This window comes from Hyperoodon ampullatus (assembly GCF_949752795.1).
Source record: "Hyperoodon ampullatus genome assembly, chromosome: 12".
NCBI lineage: Eukaryota > Metazoa > Chordata > Mammalia > Artiodactyla > Ziphiidae > Hyperoodon > Hyperoodon ampullatus.
In genome coordinates, this window is record NC_136925.1 from 72,988,772 (window position 1) to 73,012,752 (window position 23,981).

At 41.1% G+C, this 23,981-nt stretch overlaps 1 protein-coding gene across 1 annotated transcript in view; it reads left to right on the forward strand.

Annotated features, from left to right (window-relative positions):
• UST (uronyl 2-sulfotransferase) overlaps nucleotides 1–23,981 on the forward strand; it is a gene marked incomplete at both ends in the record, with an annotated part of 296,437 nt that overhangs the window by 112,808 nt on the left and 159,648 nt on the right. The window contains one exon of the mRNA XM_079716162.1: nucleotides 4,676–4,719. Within this exon, the coding sequence (XP_079572288.1) occupies nucleotides 4,676–4,719 (44 nt within the window). The remainder of the gene's footprint in view (nucleotides 1–4,675; nucleotides 4,720–23,981) is intronic.

The following is a 23,981-nucleotide window of genomic DNA, read 5'->3' on the forward strand; positions in this document are numbered from 1 at the left end:
ATCTGGTACTTTTTTTTTCTGGAAAATGAGATTCAGCCTGAATTAAGAACTTTAATCTGTGTGTTTTTTTTTTTTTTTTTAGCTCAGTGATTCTCAGCCTTGGCCAGACATTAGAATTACCTGAAGGACTTGAGAAAATACCGATCGTCAAATGACTTGTCCCCAGATAATTGAATCGGAATAGCTAAGGCTGGCGCCTGGCATCCACATTCCTTAAAAATTATTGTAGGCAGTGGAATGTGCAGGGGGTGTGGAAGACTACTGAGTTGGGAGGATGGAGAGGCAGTGAAGGGGCGACCTTGCCCTGTTGCCGCTACTCAGTACAGCTCGTACTGCTGCATCTTACTAGGTGCTTAGTATGTACAGGTATTGTTCTAGGCATTTTTCATAGAATGAGATTACCCTCATGTCCTCCTTACAGTGACCTATGAGCTTATTTCATTTCTCCAGATATGTATACGGGAAACTTTGAGGAGGTAAAGCAATTTATTCAGAATGAAATGACACTTCTTGGGGATGTGCTCTGCTATGAAAGTGAGACTTAACCTGTTCATCTAGGTACACTATATCTGGTTTTTCATATCATTGCTCTAGTAAGTGCACAAACAGTAACTCCCATGTGCTTGGACTTAACATCTTTGCACATTCACATATGATCTTTCATGTTCTGTTAATAGCCTCGCTGGGAGGTCTCCACCAGGAAGAGCTAGGTGGGCAGGGCGAGATTTAGAATGTGTTATAATTTAGTCTGAGATCACTTGCCTTCTAGGGAGGGCATTTTTAAAACCATTAAACCACGAGTCTTTTGTTGGTGGTGGTTTTGGTGTATAACTCGATCAGTTTTAACCCATGGATAGAGCCATGTAACCACTACCACCATCAGGATATAGACCAGTGCATAGAGCTCAGAGGGCTGCAGTGTTGCTTCAAATCAGTAACCACCCTGCCTCCTGCACCCACCTAAGCAGATTCCACAAGCTTGATGTTCTGTAAGAGGTTTATCTCCATGCCAGCCAGAGCTAGTGATTTCTTGGCAGTTTGGAGACAGGCCCTTCTGAAAGTTTGACTGATGGTAGGAGTGGACCCATGTGGGATGTATGCCTTTCTTTTTTTTTTCTAACTTGACAAGATACTGTAATCCTTGATCCCCAAAGGAAGGACTTGAGACATGAAGAGGAGGCTGAAATCAGAGCTCTAAAGGTGTAGGTTAGTTTCTGGAAAGAAATGAAATGATACACCCCTCCAGGCCTCCAAAAATTACAGGGATCGGGGACTGAGGTATCAAAAGTGGACACTCGCAGGGCAGTGGAGAGGGGTGGCAGGTAAGCATTTGTCCTCTGTCCTGGCCCCAGACCCTCGTCAGCCCTCCTCCTCTTTTTCTTTTCGAATTTGCATTGTGAGCTCTAAGCTCAAAGGCTCCAAGGGCTGGGGTCTGATCTCCCTTCCCCACCACTTGACACCTTCCATAGAATCCTCCCTGAGACGGTGCAGCAAGAAGCCTCTTTCATGCCTGGGAGCTCCTTTTGATAAGAGCGCTTGCTCATCCTTTGATCTCCACAGCCCACAAGTTAACACCTTCAGGTTTGAAAATCCTGACAATCTTGTTTATTTTGCACTCGGAAAGTGTAAGAGCCTAGGATGAAAAGCTCTACCTAAATACCAAAAAATAACACAGTTATACCCTAAGAGAATAAAAACTTGCTGTCTCCAGCTAAAGAAATACTTTTTATTTGTGTAGCTTTTCTTTTCCCTTTTCGTGCCTCTGCTACAAGTGCGAGGCCCTTAGAAGCCTCTGTGTTCTAATAAACCGCAGGAACACAGCTGTGGATGGGAGCTCAGGGATCTGCTGGTGGCGGAAACAATGGGGTCTATGGCACAAGTGCCAGCGCTGGTGAGCCCTGGTCCTTTCTTTGTGCAGAAAGAAGTGATGTTTTAGGATGAGAGAGGGAGGGATGGAGGGAGGAAGGGAGAGAGGGAAGGAAGGAAGAGCTGAGAAAGCAGGGACATGTGCCCTGAGCCTGAGTGAAGGGGTCGGGAAAGAGCTTGTTCTGGTAGAGAAAGGAACCCATTCAAAAGGTGCCTAGGGCTTCCCTGGTGGCGCAGTGGTTGAGAGTCCGCCTGCCGATGCGGGGGACACGGGTTCGTGCCCTGGTCTGGGAAGATCCCACATGCCGCGGAGCAGCTGGGCCCGTGAGCCAAGGCCGCTGAGCCTGCGCGTCCGGAGCCTGTGCTCCGCAACGGGAGAGGCCACGGCAGTGAGAGGCCCGCGTACCGCAGAAAAAAAAAAGGTCCCTAGCTGACAACAGGTTGGCAGTCTGGAGCAGAGGGAGGGCTGTTGTGCTGGTGTCAGGTGTGGCAGGGGGCGGGGCCTGAGTCATGCAGGGTTAGACACCATGGTAAGGAATTGATTATTTTGTTCTTAGAGAAATAGATTTTAAGCAGAGGGCCAACATGGCCAGATTAATAAGGTTAAAAGATCCCTCTGGTTGCTGTGTGGTAAGGGAGAAAATTGGCGATCAGCGAAGAGAGGGCTCTCGCAGGTGGCCCAGAGGGGTTGGTTAGAAGTGGTCTGATTTGAGGAATATCTTGAAGGCCGAGCCAACAGGACTTGCAAATGGGTTGGTACGGATGGGGTAAGGGAAAGGGATGGATCAAGGATGACTCTGGGCTTTGGAGCCTGTTGGGGAAGGGATGTGTTGTGTAACCTGATGAAGAAGACAGGAGAGACAGCGATTTGGGGGATGGAATAGGAGCAGATAAAGAGTTCTTTCTGGACGGTGAGGTGTGAGATGCCTGCAGACATCCAATCATCCAAGCTGAGGTGCTAAGGAGTCAGGGGATACCCATGTCTGGAGTTTGAGGTAGCAGTCAGGCATTGAAATCATTCCTTTTAAGGAGTTCCTGGGAACTTTGGTTTATGGAAACTTTTACTAGTTTAGAAACATTTCGTTGTTTGAGCTCCCTTTGATTCCTGGGATGAATACCTGGAGAACATGCTGGAGTGTGTTGGGATTTCTTGCATCCCTCCTGGGGAAGACGCGTTCACACGGTGAGCAGACAGGACCCTCTGCAGCTATCCTGGCTGCATTATGGTGGAATTCATTCTGAGGCTTTCTCTAGACTTAGGCAACCATTTTTCTGAATTCTTGACCGCACGTCCTCTTTACTAAGTCAGATATAGATCGACTTCCTATTCATGTGTGTTCCCAGTGGAGTGCAGCACAATAATTAAGAACTACAAATTGTTCATCATGTTCACATTTCATAGGTTACTGAAAATAACCCAGTCACGAGCATTCCAGGTGTTTGTGTGTGAGTGTCTTGTACATGAAAATTGGACCCCATTTTCCCTCTGCCTTACACAGACAGCCAGAGTACAGTCATTGCGCACATCATGTGGGTGATAAATCAGAAGACTATGAAGAAAAAAGGGTTGGATGAGGCCTCAGTATGGAAAAAAAATCTATAAGCCAAAATCCACTTATTTATTACGTTTGGATAAGTTTCCCCACTTGAACTGTCCCTGGCTTAAACTCTGTTTCCCTTTTTTATTCCTATTTCTTAAGTTACTTTGCTCTCTCCCAAAAAAGCACCTTTCATTGACCTTATTCCCTAATCTACTGTCTTCTCTAAGCCTCCTTTTGCTTTCAATATTTCCCACATTTTGCTCTGTTAGAAAGTCTGGTCATCTTCACGTTCCCCTAAACTCACCACATCATTGGCTCCCCTACATGATCAAACTCAAACGTGTGGCCAGCTGGTAATATTGCTGGCGCCCAGGCTGCACAAAAGCTGGAGATGGCAACACTCCAGGTGGGCTTTTCAGATGAGCAGATGCCCGAGCACCTTCTGGAAAAACCAGTCTTCCCTCCTCTCTGCAGCTTAACAGCTGTGCAACTGCCAGCAAACTACTGGATTTCTCCAGGCCTCTATTCTCTTCTTTGTAAATAGGGGTAATTCTAACTGACCTCTGATATGTGAATTAAGTGAATAAATACCTGTAAAACACTTAGCAGAGAAGGAATCCAATAAGCTTTAGTTCCGGTCAGAATCCCCCTGAGTCTTTATTCATCAGGAGACAATAACCACACACTCTGAAAACACACATGCCACTAAGTGGCTATTAGGGAAGACAAATCAAGCTTCGGAAGCAAGCTAGACTGAAAAGATGAAGGGAAATTGACAATCAAGAGAAAGTGGAGAAACAATGCAGTGGTTCTCAAAGTGCGGTTTCAGGACCCATAGCCTCAGCATCATTTGGGAGCTTGATAGAAATGCAAATTCTCAGAGCTACTGAATCAGACCCTCAGGGCCGGGCAGTCTGTGTTTTAGCAAGCTCTGCAGGTAATTCTGATACATGCTAAAGTTTGAGAACCACTGGTCTAAAGTAAACTCAACATATATTGGGTGGAGAATGATGGTGCATGTTTCTGCATGTGTATGTCCGTGTGCGTACGTACCCACATGGGTAGACTGTTTGTAACTGCTGAAACTGTTAACCAAGCCTGGTAGTATCAGCAAAGTCCCACCAAACTGGAGATCAATTACCCATTTTCCTTTGGGACTTTTGTCTGAATAGAAATATATCTAGAGTACTTATTTTCAATGACTTTGCACTAAATTCATTTGGGGTTTAAGACTATTAATTCATCAACGTTTTCTTCTTTTTTCCTAGGAAATTCCACTTACTTAGATGACCATGGACCCCCTCCTAGTAAGGTAAGACCTTTGCTTGTGGTATAAATCCCCTTTTCCTTTTCTCAGTACCTACCGCCTTCAATAACCCCAACCACATCCCTCTGGGCCCTGAACTGTTCACAAGAAAATAGTAGGTAGCAGATGTCAAATTAATCTTTGACTAACAGTGGGTGGAAAAAGGAAGCACACAAAGATAGCCTAAATGGTGAGGGAGCAAGAGGCATCATTTCATCAGGAGCTGAAGCTATCCCAGGCACTGGAGCCTCAAGCTGACGTCAGACTTTTGGTTGCTTCTCCTGTTTGCTGCCTTCTTTGCCTTTACTCTGCATGTTGGGCTGTGATGTGATGTCCACAACCCAGCCTCCTCATGTCTTCACGCCTTGGGCTAGCCTAACCTCTGACCCTTTCTCCATGGCCTGCCTTACTTGGGATACTCCAGGCAAGGCTCAGCCCTCTGGAACCGGCCTTCTCTGCCAGTGCTCTTGCAAGTCTGCCATGGCCTGGCCTGTACAATCACTTTTGTTCTTAGCAGCAATTTTGGTCTGACTTTTAAGGGTCAGAACAGTCCAGTGAAGTATTAGTGGAGTTCCCCCTGCCGCTCTCTATTTTCATGAGTGCAATGAAAACCAAATATCAATCTACTGAAAAATGAGGAAAAATACAGACACTCTTTGACCACTTAAGGTGATGCCTGCAAAGTGCGGTTGTAAGTACACAGTGAAAAGATAATCAGCCAGTAACCTTAGAGGTTGGAAATTTACCCTAAAGTTGGCTTTTGCATTTGTGGGATTTGAAGAAGAACTCCACCACATTTAAGACCATGAGCTTTGGAATAAGGTATTTCTGGGTTCATCTCGGGCTCTACCACTATCAATATATGACATTAGACCAATTACTTAATATTTCAAGCCTCAATTTTTTGATGTACAAGGTGGGGTTAAAAATATGACCCACAGTACAGGACATGTAAAAAGATTGAACAAGCTGATATATGAAAAGCACTCAGCACCCAGCATGTGATAAGCATTAAATAAACGGTGGAGGGCTTCCCTGGTGGCGCAGTGGTTGGGAATCTGCCTGCTAATGCAGGGGAAAACAGGTTCGAGCCCTGGTCTGGGAAGATCCCACATGCCACAGAGCAACTAGGCCCATGAATCGCAACTACTGAGTCTGCGCGTCTGGAGCCTGTGCTCCACAACAAGAGAGGCCACAATAGTGAGAGGCCCGCGCACCGCGATGAAGAGTGGCCCCTGCTTGCCACAACTAGAGAAAGTCCTTGCACAGAAACGAAGACCCAACACAGCCAAAAACAAAAATTAATAAATTAAAAGAAGGCTCAACATTAAAAAAAAAAAATATGACCCACAGTACAGGACATGTAAAAAGATTGAACGAGCTGATATATGAAAAGCACTCAGCACCCGGCATGTGATAAGCATTAAATAAACGGTGGAGGGCTTCCCTGGTGGCGCAGTGGTTGAGAGTCCATCTGCCGATGCAGGGGACGTGGGTTCGTGCCCCGGTCAGGGAGGATCCCACATGCCGCGGAGCGGCTGGGCCCATGAGCCATGGCCGCTGAGCCTGCGCGTCCGGAGCCTGTGCTCCACAACGGGAGAGGCCACAACAGTGAGAGGCCCGCGTACCACAAAAATAAAATAAAATAAAATAAAAAATAAATAAATAAAGTAAAATAAACAGTGGATAGTGTTAACTAGACTGGAATAGCATTAAGATTATTGATGAATGGTACAGTGGTATTTATCACAGTGGTGAGAGGTTTACCACTTGGCCCACTGCATATGTATTGAGTGCCTGCAATGCTGCAGGCACTAGGAATACAAATATGAAATAAAACAAGAATAACCACAGGTAGCCCGTACCCAGGGGAAACAAAGGAATATAGAGGATTAGACACCATCTGAGGATAAGGACTGCATCTAGCTCATCTCAGCATCCTCACATCCTTGCATTAGCCTCGACACACAGCGAGGCACATTGTGACTATTCATTAATTCTCACTGAACCGAACCATGGAATCCAGAGCTGGAATCTGAATCAGGTCTCCTGGCTCCCATCCCAGGTTCTTCCCACTAGGCCAGTATTCTCAAACTTTAGGTTGCACCAGGATTTCCTGGGCGCTTGTTAAAACATGGATTGCTGGGCCCAGACCCCTGAGTGTCTGATGCAGTAGGTCCAGGGTGGGACTTGAGAATTTGCATTTTTAACAAGCTCCCAAGCGATGCTGATTATCTGGGAGTGGAGTGGCAAAAACACTCAACTTCCTAAGCAGTAGCCAAAATAATAAGAAGAATATAAAAATGGGTAAAAATAATATCGGTATGTTAACATCTTTCATCCATGCTTATTACTTCTGGCGGGGTGTAAACGAATCCCAGAAGTGATGAGGTCAGGGTTCCAGATGAAGGTCCCTCAAGTGTCCCCCGAGGTGAAGCCTCGGTTATGTAAATCTACAGACCACTGGTGTATTCAGGGACACGGTGGCACCCACGGGATAAGGACTCACGTGTGTGGCCTCCAGAGTGAACCCTCAGCCTGGCAGTGAGAAGCAAGACGGAGTCCAGATCCACAGTTTTCCTATTTGTTTAGCACTCAGAAGTAACTTTTTGATGCCAAGATCGAAAGAGCTGTGATCTAGATGAAATAAGGTTTTAAACCCTGAAAATGTACGGACTGAGGTTTACAGGCAAGTTCTCATTTTATGAGAAGATTCAGTTCCACAAGTTTCACATTCCACAAGTAATAGCCATTTAGGGAATGGGGTGTGTGTCACACAGCACATCCAGAGCCCGGGTCTTCATTCTCTCCAGTATTTTCATGAAAAAGAACCAAATGCCTCTGACTTTTACTTGTTTTTTCAAATCTACTTTAACCTCACAGCTCACCCCAGTTTTTGATCTAAGTCATTATTTAAAGGCGGATGTTACTATTTTCTTTCGTCGACCACTTTTTACGACCGCTTTCTGTGTACACAAAATTTAGCGGTTTAAGGTTAGAACCCTACTGAGACTGACATGGAGATCTCAATTGAATGAATTAGAAAGATATGCTTGGGTACTAAAACAGGCATGAAACAGCAGTATAGTGTGATCTTATGTCTTAAAAACTTGTGTGCATATGTACGTGTGTGTACAGAGAGAAGCCTGGAAGGATAATGATGTTTACTCCAGATGGTGAGACTTCAGGAGGTTTTTATTCATTTCCTTATTTTCTGTGTAAATTTGAGTTTATTAAAGTAATACTTGCTCAATCTAAAAATCAGGGTGTGTGCGGTGGTGGTGGTGGGGAAATACTGTGTTAGAGAAGATTAAAGTTGGGCTGAAAAGCCTGAGGTGCTCTGGCCTCTGCAGCATCACCCTGTGGTTCCGTCCACCACCCCACCCCCCCAGAGCAGCCTGACTTCTGGAGGTGATGTCTTCTCCTTCCTGGCTTCACTTCACCTAGGATGTGGGTCCCTGATGTGAGCTGCTGGCATCGGCAATGATAAATTCTGGAGGTAGCAGATAGAAAACAGTTACTATTTCACATATGTTGGGTTCCCAGATCCGATAGGTAAGGAGAGCTGGTCTAAGCAGCTCAAGGAAAATGAAATCACTATCCATCGCTGATGTCTACTGTTTCCTATGTGGCAAGCACTCTGCTAAGCACTTTGCATGGAAGTTTAGTCTCTATAAAACTCTATAGAAGAGGAAGTAATTATTTAACCATTATTTTACTGATGAGGGAACCGGATCTTAGAGAGGCCGGGTAACTTGCCAGAGGTCATGCACTACTAAGAACTGGACTTGGGATCCCAGCCCAAGGCTGTGTATGTAGCTCCAAGGTTCACGCTTTTAACCATTCCAAGATTACTAATTTAATATAAAGACAACAATTTTTTACCTTATTTCTGGAGTTTTAGCCTTTTATATAAGTTCTCTAGTACTTTAACTACTACAGTACACAAAGTCTCAGTATAATACCAGAAAAAAAAATAGTCATCACCATTTACTGTTGGGACCTTTTTAACTTTTTAAAAATATCAATCCAGAGATGTTTTTTCATCTTTTTCTTTCTAATCACCTTTCTATACATACCCACCTTCGGCATTTGTTCATTTACATACTGTATACAGAGTAAATTTTGGTGTACAAACATCATCAAAAGTGAAAGAAGACTGTCCCACATGCATTTAGCAAAATGGGATGGTCTAGGTTCTTGTTGCAAAATAATGTTTGATGAAGTCCTTCCCCTGGACGACTAACTGCATGGGAATACCATATTTTCTTTTTGTCCTTAGAAAAAAATATTGTTCCCTCATAGACTCTTGAATTTGAGAGAATTAATCAAGAATATCATCATTGGAAGACTCATGGTCTGAGGTTTCACTTTCATGATTAATTTCATTTAATCATCATCATCAGGGTCTTGAGTGTTGCTCTCTGACTCTAAGCATTTGTCTCTGATTCTTCTAATGCCTGGGAAACCTCTCCCTCCGTCGATTTTCTTCTCTTTGTCATTATGGGCAGGAATGAAACATTCTGAATCTCCACTCTGGTCAATGAAAGTTAAAAGCAGGGAATTCCCTGGTGGCCAGTGGTTAAGACTCCACGCTTCCACTGCAGGGGTCCCGGGTTCAATCCCTGGTTGGGGAACTAAGATCCCGCAACCTGCGCAGTATGGCCAAAAAATAAATAAATTAAAAATAAAATTAAAAAAGAAAAGAAAGTTAAAAACGAACTACAAAGATGGTATCTCCAGTCTTCTGCGATATCTTTTGTAAAGATGATGTAACACCTTAGGCAGCACAATAAAATATGAAGAGTCATGAAATAGTGACAATTTATTTCCCTAATGAATCGTTCTAAGCCTACACTGTTCAGTACAGTAGCCATCAGGCTCACGTAGCTATTTAAATTCATTAAAATTCAAAAAATAAAAATTCACTTTTTCAGTTGCCCTAGCCACATATCAAATTCTTTGTAGCCATGTGCGACTAGTGCTACTGTATTGAACAACACAGAATAAAACATTTCAGTCATCACTGAACAGCAGTGTAGTTCTAAGCTATTCTATCATCCTTCCATTTTTCTGTTACTTTAGTCTTTTTAAAGCATAGTTGGGAGTAATTAATGCATAACTGGTAGGTAATTATTTTAAGATGATGAACTAGCAAAGCGTTTCAAGATACAGGAAAAGTAAAATCATTAAGATTCCATAATGGATCTTAAATTTTTAAAAGAGGCTAGTAGATCCTATTACATGGTAATTATATTACATACTATATATTATTATTATATAATTATAATTATATGGACCTATTATATGGTAATTACAAGGTAGGATGAGTTTTATTCTCTTTATTTTAATTCTCTTTATTTTATTCTCTTTGGAACATCTCTAAGAAAGAATAAAGTCAAGAAATATTAATCCATACAAATGGTTAGAACTGCTCAAAAAAAAACCCCCAAAACCTAAAACACTAAAATTGAGTCCGGGGAATCCTGATGGTATAATGAGGGTTAAGATATATTACTGATGTCTACATTTGTATGCAAATGTATTTTGACATATAATACTTATATGTTATTTTTGCATATAAAGTGATGTGCTAGGTAATTTAGTATTCAAAATTCTATTTTTAAAGGGATTCATTAGAAGAGGGTTTACAATTTATTATGCTGGGAAACCTCCAAATGAATAAGTGGTAATACTAATTGAGGTGACATTTATATGCAGCTAGCAGTGTCTGGCAATGAACAATTGTTCATTAAAGGTTAGTCCTTCTTCTCCACCCCCCAGAAGCTAATTTCCCTTTAGTATCAATCAATTAATGAGTGACTATTTTGTGCTAGGGATCAGGAGGACGTGATAAAACTTGAAAATAATCCCCTGCTGTCTAATACTTTATAATCTAGTTGCATTTTAAGGTTTCAAAGAGGCAAAGACTATGGGAGCACATGATTCTGCGGTGGATGTATTCTTTAGTCTAAATGACTGTATACAGACAACCATTCATTCATTGAGCCGTTAACTATGCCCCAAATTTGTGTTGGGCTCTGTGCTAGGCGCTGAGGCTATAAGACTGCAAAAAGCACAGTCCCTGCCCTCAGGAGTTTAGAGTCTAGTGGGAAGGACCGGCTAGCAAACAGGCCCACTCTAATATATTAAGTAGGTGGCTAGTCGCTATGATAAGGGTGAACCCAGGAGGCTCTGCCTGACCTTCCTTCCAAGTGAGAGTCCTGAAAATGGAATAAGATGAACGAACCAAGTCAAAGAGTCTGGTATGGATGGGGTGAAGAGGGACAGGTCTCGTTTCTGGGATTTGAGGGGTGCTGGGTGGAAAATGGAGACATGAGCTGCTTTGAGGAGCTTGGCTTTAACAGGAAAGAGTGAAAAAAATGACAGCCTAGGAGGTGGAGACCATGTTGGCATAACTGTATAGTAGAAAAATTTGACTAGTAGGAAAGGAGTGACAAATGACAAATTCAGTTCTGAATGGTGTTATTAATTGATTTGGGTCCCTCAAAAGACCTGGTGCAGTCCAAACCACCAGAATCTGTGAATGCAGTCTTCTTTGGAAATAGGCTCTTTGCAGATGTAATGAACATGAGGTCACATTGGGCCCTAAATCCATGTTACTGATGTCCTTATAAGAAGAGGGAAATTTGGACACAGAGACAGAGACACACAGGGAGAATGCCATGTGACGTTGGAGGCAGATTGGAGTTATGCTGTCACAAGCCAAGGAGCACCAATGATTGCTGGCAACCACCAGCATCTAGGAGAGAGGCAGGGAACACATTCTCCCTGTGAGTCCCCAAGAAGGAATTCACCCTCCTGACACCTCGATTTCAGACTTACGGCCTCCTGAACAGTGAGAGGATAAATTTCTGTTGCCTTAAGCTACCCAATTTGTGATTCTCTGTTATGGCAGCCCTAGAAAGTAATTCTACATTGAGTTTAATATCTTCAGTTACCAGGATAGCATTGCATTATGCCCTGTTAGGCATTATTTGGTTTGACTTAATAAACATTGAAACGATCTTTGGTGTCTCTCATTGGGATAATTTAAGTGCATTTTCGTATTTTTTTCAACATTGAGTACTACTTACATCTTCCCCCAACATTCCGTCTTCACTTTGTTAATTTTTTTCTTTGTAATTCCCATGCCTTAGCTATTTTATTATCCCCAGTATTCTCCCCAAATTCTTCTATTTGACATTTGTTTCTACTGTTCAAATTGTCTTTTTTAATATTCAAAAATCATTTTATATTACATCATTTTTTTTTTCTGGAAAGGATCTCAGCGACAATGCATTTAGGGAGTTACTTAAAGGAAACTTCCTATTTTCACAGGACCAGGGAGCTCTGAGAGCAAGAAGCTAAAATAGTACAGAAGTCCATTGCACTTCAAAAAATATGTCCCTATTTCTATCGGGGCTGTCTCAGCTGCCCTGCAGCACCACAACCACTGAGTCCCTAAGAAAGACTGCATATTTGTTTAGGTTTGTTTTTCCCTTTCAATAACTCCTTTCAACTTGGAGATACATTTGCTGAAAGAAGCTATTTTAATGTTTTCTACTGACGAAACCATGTTTTTCATTCCCCGCCTGGAGCCTACAAAGGAAAACCCACATATCTGGTAATCATAGTAGGTAAGTGACTTCCGGAGGATACTGGGAGTACAATTACTTTCAGGTGTCTTGGCCAAACATCAGCCAACTTGGAGAGGGTTTCTGCATCCAAAATTCCCCCTTTCCCTGAAGGCAGGATTGCTGAGCTTTATGTGCACCTACAGTCTCCTTTGGTCAGAATCACTTTTTACTTGGAAGAGTGGAGCTGAGATTCAAGAGGAACAGTAATTTCTTGTTTTTCTTCCCCCGAAACCTCCAAAGCTATTTTTCAGCGTATAGGCATGGCCATCCACCTTGCTTTCCTCTTGTCTGTGAGGACCTGCAAGAAGCAAATAAATCTCTGGCACAGAATTGGGCTGTGTGCTGGGCTTGCCTTGTCTGCCTGCTTCCATTCCCACAATTGCTGAAACCACTGCTGCTGAGAAGAGGGCCCCCCTTTTTGTCCTGCTGTAAATAGCATCGGATGTGGTTAAAGACCTCCATTATCTGGTTCTCTTTTGGGAAAAAAATCGGCATTCTCCCAGAAGTTTGTATCTTCTTATTTTTATCTAAGGCAGAAACAGTGAAGTTTCTTTAGAGTCATTCTTGAATTATGAAATATTCCAGACACAAAAAATTAGGGAGACAAATAATACATATATGCCTGATATATCCAATGTGCCTGCCCCTTAGATTTCAAACACGTTACTCTTTTAACTTGCCAGATTCTTCATTTTGACTTTCATATTTACTCTTGGCAGCCAGGAGGTCGAGGAGCATGGATTTTGCAGTTGGAACTCAGTTCAAATTCTAGCCACGTGCCTAGTTACCCCACAATAAAAACTTCACCTCTTTGAACTTCAGTTTTCTATTTCTAAAAGAGGATAGCTATATCCACCTCTTAGAGCTGTGCGGCTTAAATATGATAAATGGAAAGCACTTAGCATGATGCCAGACACAGGTGGCTCCCAGCACTTGGTCCTTAGTACTATAGGTGTTTCCTTTATATGGCCTTTTACATATTCTGGTAGCTCACTTTGCTGTAATGTAGAATAAGCCTCACTCCCACCCCCCAACCTTATTTTCTTTGGATTTTTAAAAGCAATTAATTACATGTCATTTGGCATCCCAGATACCATCTCTTAACTTACAGAAACTTTCAGGTCCTGTGGTTATCCCTTCTTTTATTCCCTGGGCTAGTTTAGCACACCAAGCAAGGCCTTCCACCATCCCCTTGCCATTTAGCTTTTCTTAAAGCGCATATTGTTCTCTGTGTCCACACCTGACCTTACCCAAAGTCCCTTTGAAAAACTACAGAAGTGAAGCTGATTTTTCATTTTATGGACAAATCAATTGCACTGGGTAATAGGTTTATGTTTAATGATTCATGGTAAATATATTAGGTTTAGAGAAAGAGAGAACTAGCAGGACGGAATGAGACAGAGAGTCAGGAATCAGTTTCACTCTGATGAGCATGACCTTTAAGGCATCCCTTCCACCCTCTCATTTTGTTGATCATTGCAAATGATAGGAAAATTAATGACTTGAGTATTTTATTTTTGAATAACTCTTAAGAGTGTCTGAGCTCAGCATGTGCTATAAAGAACTTCATGCTTTGGTATTTGGTTTAAGATGGATAATCAATAGCTTAGAAGGTTAAAGAAAAATCAGCCTTACATAATCTTATCCTGAAGTCACCTGTATTCCTGCTTCACTCTTCCTTTGCACTCATCACAGTTCTCAACCATTAACATGGAAGTCTTGGGCCCAGCTAGTGGCCTCTTGAGATTTCAACTTTCCGTGGAGATCTGTGTCCAAGTTCAGAGACGGTACTTATAAATTTATCAATTTTATGAGCATTTAATGTGTTCTCTTTTTCCCAAGAAGAACATAATGAATCCATTTCTTCTTCCACATATGTTTAGTGCTGTTAAACACATCTTCCACTTCTCTTTTTTAATTAAAAATTTTTTTGTAAAACCACAGATTTAAAAATATGTGGTTTATGTAATTGTTCTTTTAGCATTTGCCCCACCACACTCCCCAAGGCCCAAGGGCCAGTTATCATTGATAAGATAGATGTTCTCCAAACCTTATCCAAACCAGCACCGGTTACAATCATGGACTTAGTAGTTGGATTTGGGCTGCCTTTAACAAAAAGGAAGGGCTTTAAATGAAGCATGAAATTTCAAAACTGCATATTGTTGTTGGAAAGCATATTTAATCAAGAAATTGCTTTAGTAAATTAAGAAAACCCATGCTGCCATTCTTTGGCAGGGTAACCGTTGGCCTTGGGATTTTCAAAGTTGTAGTAACTTAATCATCTTAGCAGTTCCCAATATAGTTAACTAATTCTTTTTATTTGTTTTATTTCTTCCTTGACCATCTGATCCGTTTTTTTTGTTTTGTTTTAAAAATTATACATGCTCCTGTTTTTTTTTTGATTTGGAAAGTACAGAAAATTATAGAGTAGCAGGAAAAAAAAAAATCACCCATAATGCCACCACTCAGAGGCAAACCATAATGAAGAGTTTTTCCAAATCCTGTCCAGTCTTTAGACAATATTAAGAATATTAAAGTCTTATGTACCATTTGTTGCAAATAGTTTGCCAGTCCTTGTATGTGACCTTCTGCACATACATAATGCACAGAGTTTAAAGCACCAAATGCCTCATTAGCTTATTGTGAAAAAGTGAACCCTGACCACACCCTTCCCCATTACTTTCTGCTCTTGAGAAACAACTATTGATACTTTCAACTCTTTTAACTGAGTCTTTAGTGCTAGTTTTCATATCTTTGAATAACTGGCTTATGTTACTTCCTCTTGGATTTCCCCGGCTTTAGGCATTGTCCACTGACATCCTTCTGTGAACAGAAGGATTTAGGTCTTTCACTGGAGCCCACCTGCCACCACACAAGCACTCTCCTCATTCCCCATCCTCTAAACTGGGTGTGTGTTATTTAGTGAGTCCTAAATCAGTATTCACTGTTTCTGTTGTTGACACGAGTAGATAATAAAATGGCAGCTGAGCCGTTACGATAAGGTTTCCTTTCCTGTCCATCTTTTTGTTTTCTTTGTAACAAGTAATTGTCTTGTTTTGTACATTTATTTTCATGCTTTTCTGTGATCCCCGAGTTATCTCAAACTCTTCTCCAGTTGTGGAAATATCCTCTCAGTGCCTCCAAACACATTAGGTATTTTATCAATGTTGAGTTGCTGAAGTCTCTCCTGGGCCTTCTTGCCCGTTCCCTCTGGGCTGGTTGCGCTCAGCCTCCTGCTCAGATATGCCTTGGGAGCTCCCTTCACTCTCTTCTGTTTGCTCCCACTTCCTGCATCCCATGTTGTATTAGTTTCCTGTTGCTGCTATAACAACACACTACAAACTTAGTGGCTTAACACAATGCAAAAGTATTGCCTTATAGTTCTGGAGGTCAGAAGTCTTAAATGGGTCTCACTGGGCTAAAATCAAGGAGTCGGCGTGGCTCTTCTGGAAGCTCCAGGAGAGAATCCATTTCCTTGCCTTTTCCAGCTTCTAGAGACCACCTGCATTCTTTGGCTCATGGCTGCTTTCTCCAACTTCAAAACCAGCCTTATAGCATCTTCAAATCTCCGACTCTGTCTGTCTTCTCTCCCTCTTCCACTCATAAGGACCCTTGTGATTAAATTGGGCCCACTTGATTAATCCAGGGTAATCTCCCCACCAAAAGATCTCTTTTTGTGATGTAAGATACCATATTCACAAATTCTGCAGGTTAGGACTTGGACATCCTCTGTGGGAGGGCCATTATTCTGCTTTCCATGCATATCTTTCTCTTTCCTCAGCCTACTGAGAAAAGGTGCATGGGATGGAAATTTTCTGAAATATTGCATTTCTGAAAATGTCTTTATTCTATACTTGATTAATTGTTTGACAGGATAAAATTCCAGATTGGGAATCTGTATTAATCAGGATAGGCTAGAGTGATCCAAGATCTCAGTGGCTACATACATAAGAGTTTACGTCTTGCTTATATAAGACCCTCAGTGAGTCCAGTGTGTCCACTGGTTCTTAGGGAAGCTCATTTTAGGAGTTCACGAAGGGATTTGGGCTGTTTCCAACTCATGGCTTCACCATCTCAACTTGGACCTTCATGTCACTGTGGCAGGGCAGACGGGAGCTGGGTGTGTGTGTGAAGACTTCTCATTCCTTCATCCTGGAAATGACATGTGTCACTTCTGTGAGCAGTCTGTTGGCCAGAACTGGTCACAAGGCCCTGCTCAAGTGCAAGAAGGCTGAGAAATAGGGCACATGGGTGCTGTAAGCCTTGTGTCTCTGCCTCAAAATCATTTCCCCTCTGAATGTTAAGGTCCTTCTCCACTTTACTCTAGCTTCTGGTATTTCTATTGAGAAGGCTAACTGTTGGCCCATTTTATGAAAATATAATGTGTCTCTATTGCAGCCTTTTATTCCTAGTATTCTAAAATTTTACAATTTTGTGCCTAGTATGTGTCAGTTTTCAGGTACTATTGTTGATACTCAGCGGACCTTTTGATCAGGAAACTGATATCCTTTTCTGGGATATTTGCTGGACTTTTCTCTCTCTTTTTTTCATATTTATTTATTTATTTATTTATTTATTTATGGCTGCGTTGGGTCTTCACTGCTGTGTGCAGGCTTTCTCTAGTTGCGGCGAGCGGGGGCTACTCTTCGTTGCATCGTGCGGACTTCTCATTGTGGTGGCTTCCCTTGTTGCAGAGCACGGGCTCTAGGCACGCAGGCTTCAGTAGCTGTGGCATGCGGGCTCAGTAGCTGTGGCACGTGGGCTCAGTAGTTGTGGCTCGCAGGCTGTAGAGCGCAGGCTCAGTGGTAGATGTGGCGCACAGGCTTAGTTGCTCCGTGGCATATGGGATCTTCCCGGACCAGGGCTTGAACCCATATCTCCTGCATTGGCAGGCGGATTCTTAACCACTGCGCCACCAGGGAAGCCCTTGACTTTTTTCACTGATGATTTCTTCCTCTGCATTTTCTCTTTCTGTCTTTCTGGATCTCCTTTTATTTGGATGTTGAACCTCCAGGACTAGTTGTTTATATTTCTTATCTTTATCCCTCTTATTTTTTATTTTCTTTGTGTTTTTGCTCTACAATCTGGAAGAATTTCTCAACTTGGTCTTCCAACTTCTCTGTTGAGTTTCTTCTTCATTGTTCTCATATTTTTAATGGCCAAGAGCTTTGTTGTTATTCTTCTCTGAATGTTCTTTATTATAGCATTCTTTGGTTTCATAAAGGGCCTTTGCATTTCTTACAAAAGGTTATTCCAAGATATTTTACCTTTTTGTGGTTGTTATTTTGAATGGAACATTTTTTCTACTATATCTTATTTTTTTTTATTTTTTTTTTATTTTTTTCGGTATGCGGGCCTCTCACTGTTGTGGCCTCTCCCGTTGCGGAGCACAGGCTCCAGACGCACAGGCTCAGTGGCCACGGCTCACGGGCCCAGCCGCTCCGCGGCATGTGGGATCTTCCCAGACTGGGGCACGAACCCATGTCCCCTGCATCGGCAGGCGGACTCTCAACCACTGTGCCACCAGGGAAACCCCTCTACTATATTTTAAATTGACTGTTGTAATACTGAAAAATTATTGATTTTGTGCATTATATATACTCATATTACTGAACTTTTTATTTCAATACTTTTTCAATTCTTCCTCTTTTTCTTGATAGGGATTCATGTAACAGACAAACAATATTCATTTTATCTCCTTCTACCTAATTCTGTTTCAAGTTTTATAACATTATCCAGAATAATATTAAGTAATATAAAGTCCATGAGGGGGACTGGGTATTATCACCATGTCATCCACATTTATAAAATGTACCTGGCACACAGTAGCACTCAGTAAATATTTGTCAAATCAATGAATGGTGGTTATAAAAGCATCTCTGTTTTGTTTGAAATTTTAATGATAATGCTACAAGTGTTTTATTACTAAGTATAATTTTGACATTTAGCTGAAGATAGATATTCTTTATCATGTTAATGAAGTATTCTTAATTTTCTGGCTATTTAAGAATCATGTTCCCTTTGTGACTTGTGACCTTGCACTTAGAAACGTGTGTTGAATTGAATTAATTCACCTTTATTTTAACGGGGGGGAGATAGATATATTTGATAAGTATAAACAGGCACTTTTTATCAGTGTTTGATTTGTCTCATCTTTACGGATGACCTGGAAGAGGAAATGCTCAGAAAAATCTCTGCTTTACAGGTACTCTAGTCTTTTGGGGGGAGTGGGGGTTGAGGGCTAGTACTAAACCACAGGACTATCTGCTAAGCCCAGTGTCTTTGTCAGCTATCACCTAGGGGCTTCTACCTAGTACGATACTGTAGCCCAAAGAGGCCATCAAAATGTTGGACATCCCCCAGCAGAGATTGTAGCTGTGTCCTGTGCAAGCTATGATTTATCTGTACCTGAAAGATTATATGCAGTTTTCATCAACAAAGAGCAAAAGAGGCATAATTGAGCTGGAGTACATCCAGAGAGTAACAACTAGAATGATCTTGGAAGGAAGAAGAAAATACTAAATTGATTACGATTCTTGTCAGGAAAGACATTGCTATGGGAAAATGATCAAAATCTATAAAGCCAGAAGGAGTATATGTTTGAGGTGAACACAAAACTGTTCACCAAGGCCTTGAACACATCTCTGGTCTGAAATAAATAGACACAATGCTCTGCAAATCTTAAAATAGGGTAGGTCAAAGATAAATTGAAGAATATTCTGCTTCTTATGGAGGATAGTGAACCCCTGGATTTCATTTGCCCAGTTGACAGTGAAGGTCAAAACTATAAATCTGTCCTCATAAAAGTTTATATAATTCATGGATGACAAAGCTATACTGGATTAGGTGGAGAGCAAGGTTGCTTGGAGTGACAGCCTAATGTTTCAGAGTTGATGTTCTTGAATCCAGGAAGATCATGCTCATTTTATATATAACAGAAAATGAACATTCTTCTTTCCCCAATTAGAGTATCATTTAGTAATTATTGACTCTTATTTAAATTTAGTCATTATTGATGCCCACCTTTAAATCATTCACTGGATTGCTACTGTTCAGATTACCCATCTTGTAGGGCTCTGCGTAAATCCTACACCTTCAGTGGCTGCCCTAGCTGGAGACCCTATTGTGTGAATACTTTAGAACAAGGTGTTTGAAGATCCTGGTACAAGCCCAGGCTCCAGGTCTTACTAGTTCTTAGACCCGGCAAAAGCCAACTATTCTTTCTGAGTTTTGTTTTTCTCGTTTATAAAATGGAAATAATGATTTTCCTGTATTCTTCACATTGGCATTCTTGTGAAAGGAAATAATGTTTGTAAAAGTGCTTCGGAAGCTGTAAGGAGCTGGCTATGTCACTAATAGGTCAAGATGGGGATGGCCTGTTTCCCGAACCTATAAGCCCTCAGGGAGCTGCCTGTCTCTTCTCAGGTTCCTGAGGGGAACCCCCTCCAACAAATGAACTCCAGTGTGGCCTGCTGCACTGGTGAGCTGGCTTGACTGTGGAGCTACAGGGTTCTTTTGGCCCCTGAAGCCTAGTGAAGGGCTGAATGAGTGACAGCCTGACAACCCTCCTCCAGGCTCACACTCTCATCTTGACCTTGAGCTTTTACCATCTGAAGGTGACCTCTTATCATGCCACTCATCTGACGGTGAGAAGATGTAGAGAGGGAATGATAGCTATTTTCCCAAGACCCAGAGCAGAGCAGAACCAGCAGGACTCTCCCCATAGCCTTTCCCTGCGGCCATGTCCAGACTCCCTCTTGGCCTTTTTTTTCCCCCAATAAGGGAAATTAGGAACCATTTACTTATTTCACTATCTATACAGAACATAAAAGAAAATAAGCAATGCGAAGAAGGCCAACAACAGGAAGAGGACAAGATAGGGAGCCAAGTGGAAGATGACTTTAAAAACCTTTAGATTGTCCCTTGAGAGCATTATTTCTTGCCACCATGGTCTAATTTTGTCCTTGAGAAATACATGACCTTAGGATTCCTCCTCCTCCATGAAGAAGGTAGTCTTTAGCTCCTGTTAGAGATCATAGTGTGCAAAACTGTAAAGCACCACAGATGTTAATTATGATCTTATCATACTCTCCTATAACAGTAGATAGCATACACCATTTTTATATCCCCAACTATATTGTAATTCCTTGAGAGCATGGGACATGCTTTATACATCCTTTTTGGTTTAATGGATATGTACTGATTATATGTACCTAGAGGAATCCTTTTATCTGGTGGTCAGAGGTATCCAATGAGGTTGCCAATTATATAAGCTATATCCAGCATGATTCCATGGTGCAGTGCTAGCTTAGCATGGTGCTGTAGAGTATTCATAATCAGAGGTGGCCTGGAATGGCGGATGCTTCTTGCCTGGACTCACTTCTTTCTCCAACTTTTATTCTCATGCCTTTCCCACGTTTTTCCTCCCCTCTTCAAAACCAGATGCCCCTCTTGCCTTGGACCAAAGGAATATCCCATTAGAAATATATGTCAGGGCATTAAGGGAAATGTGCAGACTCTAGTTGTATGAGGATTTCAGGTCCCTGGAATTCAAATTCTAAGAATTTGATTCTGTGCTACAGTTTAACTGCATTGTGGGTAAAAATATCAGAAGAGGAAAAAATAAGCTTATCTGGGTTTGTCATTCGTCTCCTTAACAGACAAGTTATGAGGGTTATCCAGTAGATGTTTCTAAAATTATGAAATTTATTGAGGTAACAGATGGTCACTGAGGAGTGATACTGTTAGTGTGATTGTGCTTGTAACGCAGTGGATGAGAGATCAGCTTCTAGAGCTTAGTGAACCTGCATGCAGATTAAGACTCTGCCTCTGACTATGTCATTTGGGTCCGATTTCTGAATGTCTGTTATTCAGTTTCCTCCTCTGTATAATAGAGAGAGAAGTCCCTATTTGATGGAGTTGTTAAAAGGGTTGGTTGAAAGAAACCATATAAAATGCTTAGCACAGTCCTAGTACAATTTACATTACCTAAGTTATATTCCCTAATGCCACGAATTGATGAACTGTGTTTTACTGGATCCTGATCTGAATTGCTAAATATTTGTAAATATTATTTTAACAACTGTCCATTTATAATATCCGTTGAGGCCTTTCAGGGTAAAGTTTTAAATAAATTTGTTGTGGCATTTGGTTCAAACCAGATCAACCTGCTTAGCCAGGTTTTTTTTTTTCCTAGCAAAAGTGTTTTTTGTCAGTGAGCAGTTTTAATAGGTACACATACTATATTTTTAAGCAGTGATACATTGGGATACGTTTATAGATATTGTTTTATCCAGTCAGAAATGTAAAGGGCTACTTGGTTATTGGTATGTACCAGAGCCAATTAGTACTTTAGTGAAGTGTCCCAGAGAAGAATAATTTCATTTCAATATCCTGGACTTTTGAGGGTGTATTTTTTTATCTTGGTGTGTGTGAAAGTCAACCACTGTTATCCAGAATAACAAAAGTTTCTATTTTATTTATTGTATTTGATTGATTTACTTATGCTTTTCATATTTTGAGTGTGTATTCACAGACTTATAATTTTATATTTTAATTATAAATATCAAATTTCTTTTGACTCTATGTGAACATGAGTAATTTGAATGAGTGAGTTATATGGAAAGTATATTTTCAGCCACATATATATAATTCAAAAAATGCAAATGAAAGATGAATTTTCCCTTATTTTAATTACCAAACAATTTTGTAACATTTTGGGATATAATATTTGAAAAGAAGAACAATTTTTTTACAGCATCACAAAATGGCTGTTGATGAAAGTACTAAATCATCCCTTTATGGGGTGTCTAAGAACTTAGATTATTCCATCGGTTCACATGGATTTCATTCATTAACCTTAGCAAAAATATTTTCAACAGTTTACTCTTAATCTAATTATTTACAGTTGATGTTATGGTTGTATGATCCTTAAATACTTAACAGCTCAAAGCCACAATTCCCTCAAAATTAAGGATTATAGAGATGTTTATTCATACATTTTTTTGTATATATTCTATATTTCACAATTTTAAAAGTAGAATTATCTTTTTGTAACACTTTCTTTAAGTGTTATGTGAGTATAGTGTTTCCAATATTATTGCAAATTGTATTTATCTTATAATGTTCTCTTTAAGAATAAATATATTTTAGTGAAACGTCTCTATTTTGTCAGAAGCTCAAATTTAACCATAAGTAATTCAACTTTTTTATATTTAAGAAACTCTGGTAGTAATGGATGCTAAAGTATGTAAATGAGTAGTGCCCTTATGCTTTTGGCCTTGAAAAGTGTCAACAAGAGTTCCAAAGATCCACCAACAGCATATAGAGAAATGCTCTTCCTATTTCTCAGAAGTCACCACATAAAGCATAGAAAAAGAAATGGTTTCCTAATAATTGTGCTAATGGCACTAAAAATAGATGGTCAATTTTTTAAATGTATGATTTAATATTCTTCCATATATGTATATATATAAAAGGATTGAAAATTTCCATCTCACTCTGAAGAGCTTTACTAGTATTTCATTTCAGGTGTCCAGAGGAGCTTTGGGCAAGCAGTTTTTGTCATTTTGTTTTTGTTTTTGCAGTGGAGGCTGTAGGTCCCTAGCTACCGAGAAGCTCTCAGAATCTGCATTATTCGTGCGGTGTTGTTTAGCAGTGCCGCCCTTGGGACCGCACATTAGCAGAGGGGACGTGTGCTGGTAGACCACCTCCATTCTCACTTAGAAAATTGCCGACCTCCGCTTCTGCCTTCTAAGTGATTACTTTGCTATGGTCGAAGATTTTTCTTTCCTGTCAAGAAAAATCTTTTGCTAGATAGAAATTCCTCAAGTACTTTTCCCCCATCAAAAATGATGTCAGGGGGCTTCCCTGGTGGCGCAGTGGTTGAGAGTCCGCCTGCCGATGCAGGGGACACAGGTTGGGGACACGGGTTCGTGCCCCGGTCCGGGAAGATCTCACATGCTGCGGAGCGGCTGGGCCCGTGAGCCATGGCCGCTGAGCCTGCACGTCCGGAGCCTGTGCTCCGCAATGGGAGAGGCCACAACAGTGAGAGGCCCGTGTACTGCAAAAAAAAAAAAAAAAAAAAAAAAAAAAGATGGCAGATGTGATGGGTTCAGATGACCAAATAGGCAAGTTCCATTTTCACAGAATCAATAGTGCATCCTATTTTAAAAATTATTGTCTTACTTATGCAAATGTAGAAAGAACTAACAGAGCTTACTGAGGAAGAGCAATAGGCAACTGTTCTGCTTTATTTAGGGAGGAGGGATGTTATCTGCTATGTATCTAATGATTTAGAAGTTTGTTTCCTGTTGATGGAGCCTAGAACTAATTTGACTGAGTTGGGGAAACAGATAAATTTAACAATCAAAATAGATTCTTTAAATCTTCTAAGGTAACCTTGAATGATTTTTGGACCCTCCCTCTTACCTAATGCCCCCTCTCCTTCCTCCAGAGCTCTGTTCCAGGTGTGAAGGACAATTGAAGCCATCTCCATCCTCAGTCATACCACAGCCCACCTATTCTTTAAGGCACAACCATAGGCTCGCAACCTTAAAGGAAGTTAATGAAATTAACTCAGAGCTGTTAGATGGGCCCCTCCCTCCCACTTTCTCCACCAATCAGAGT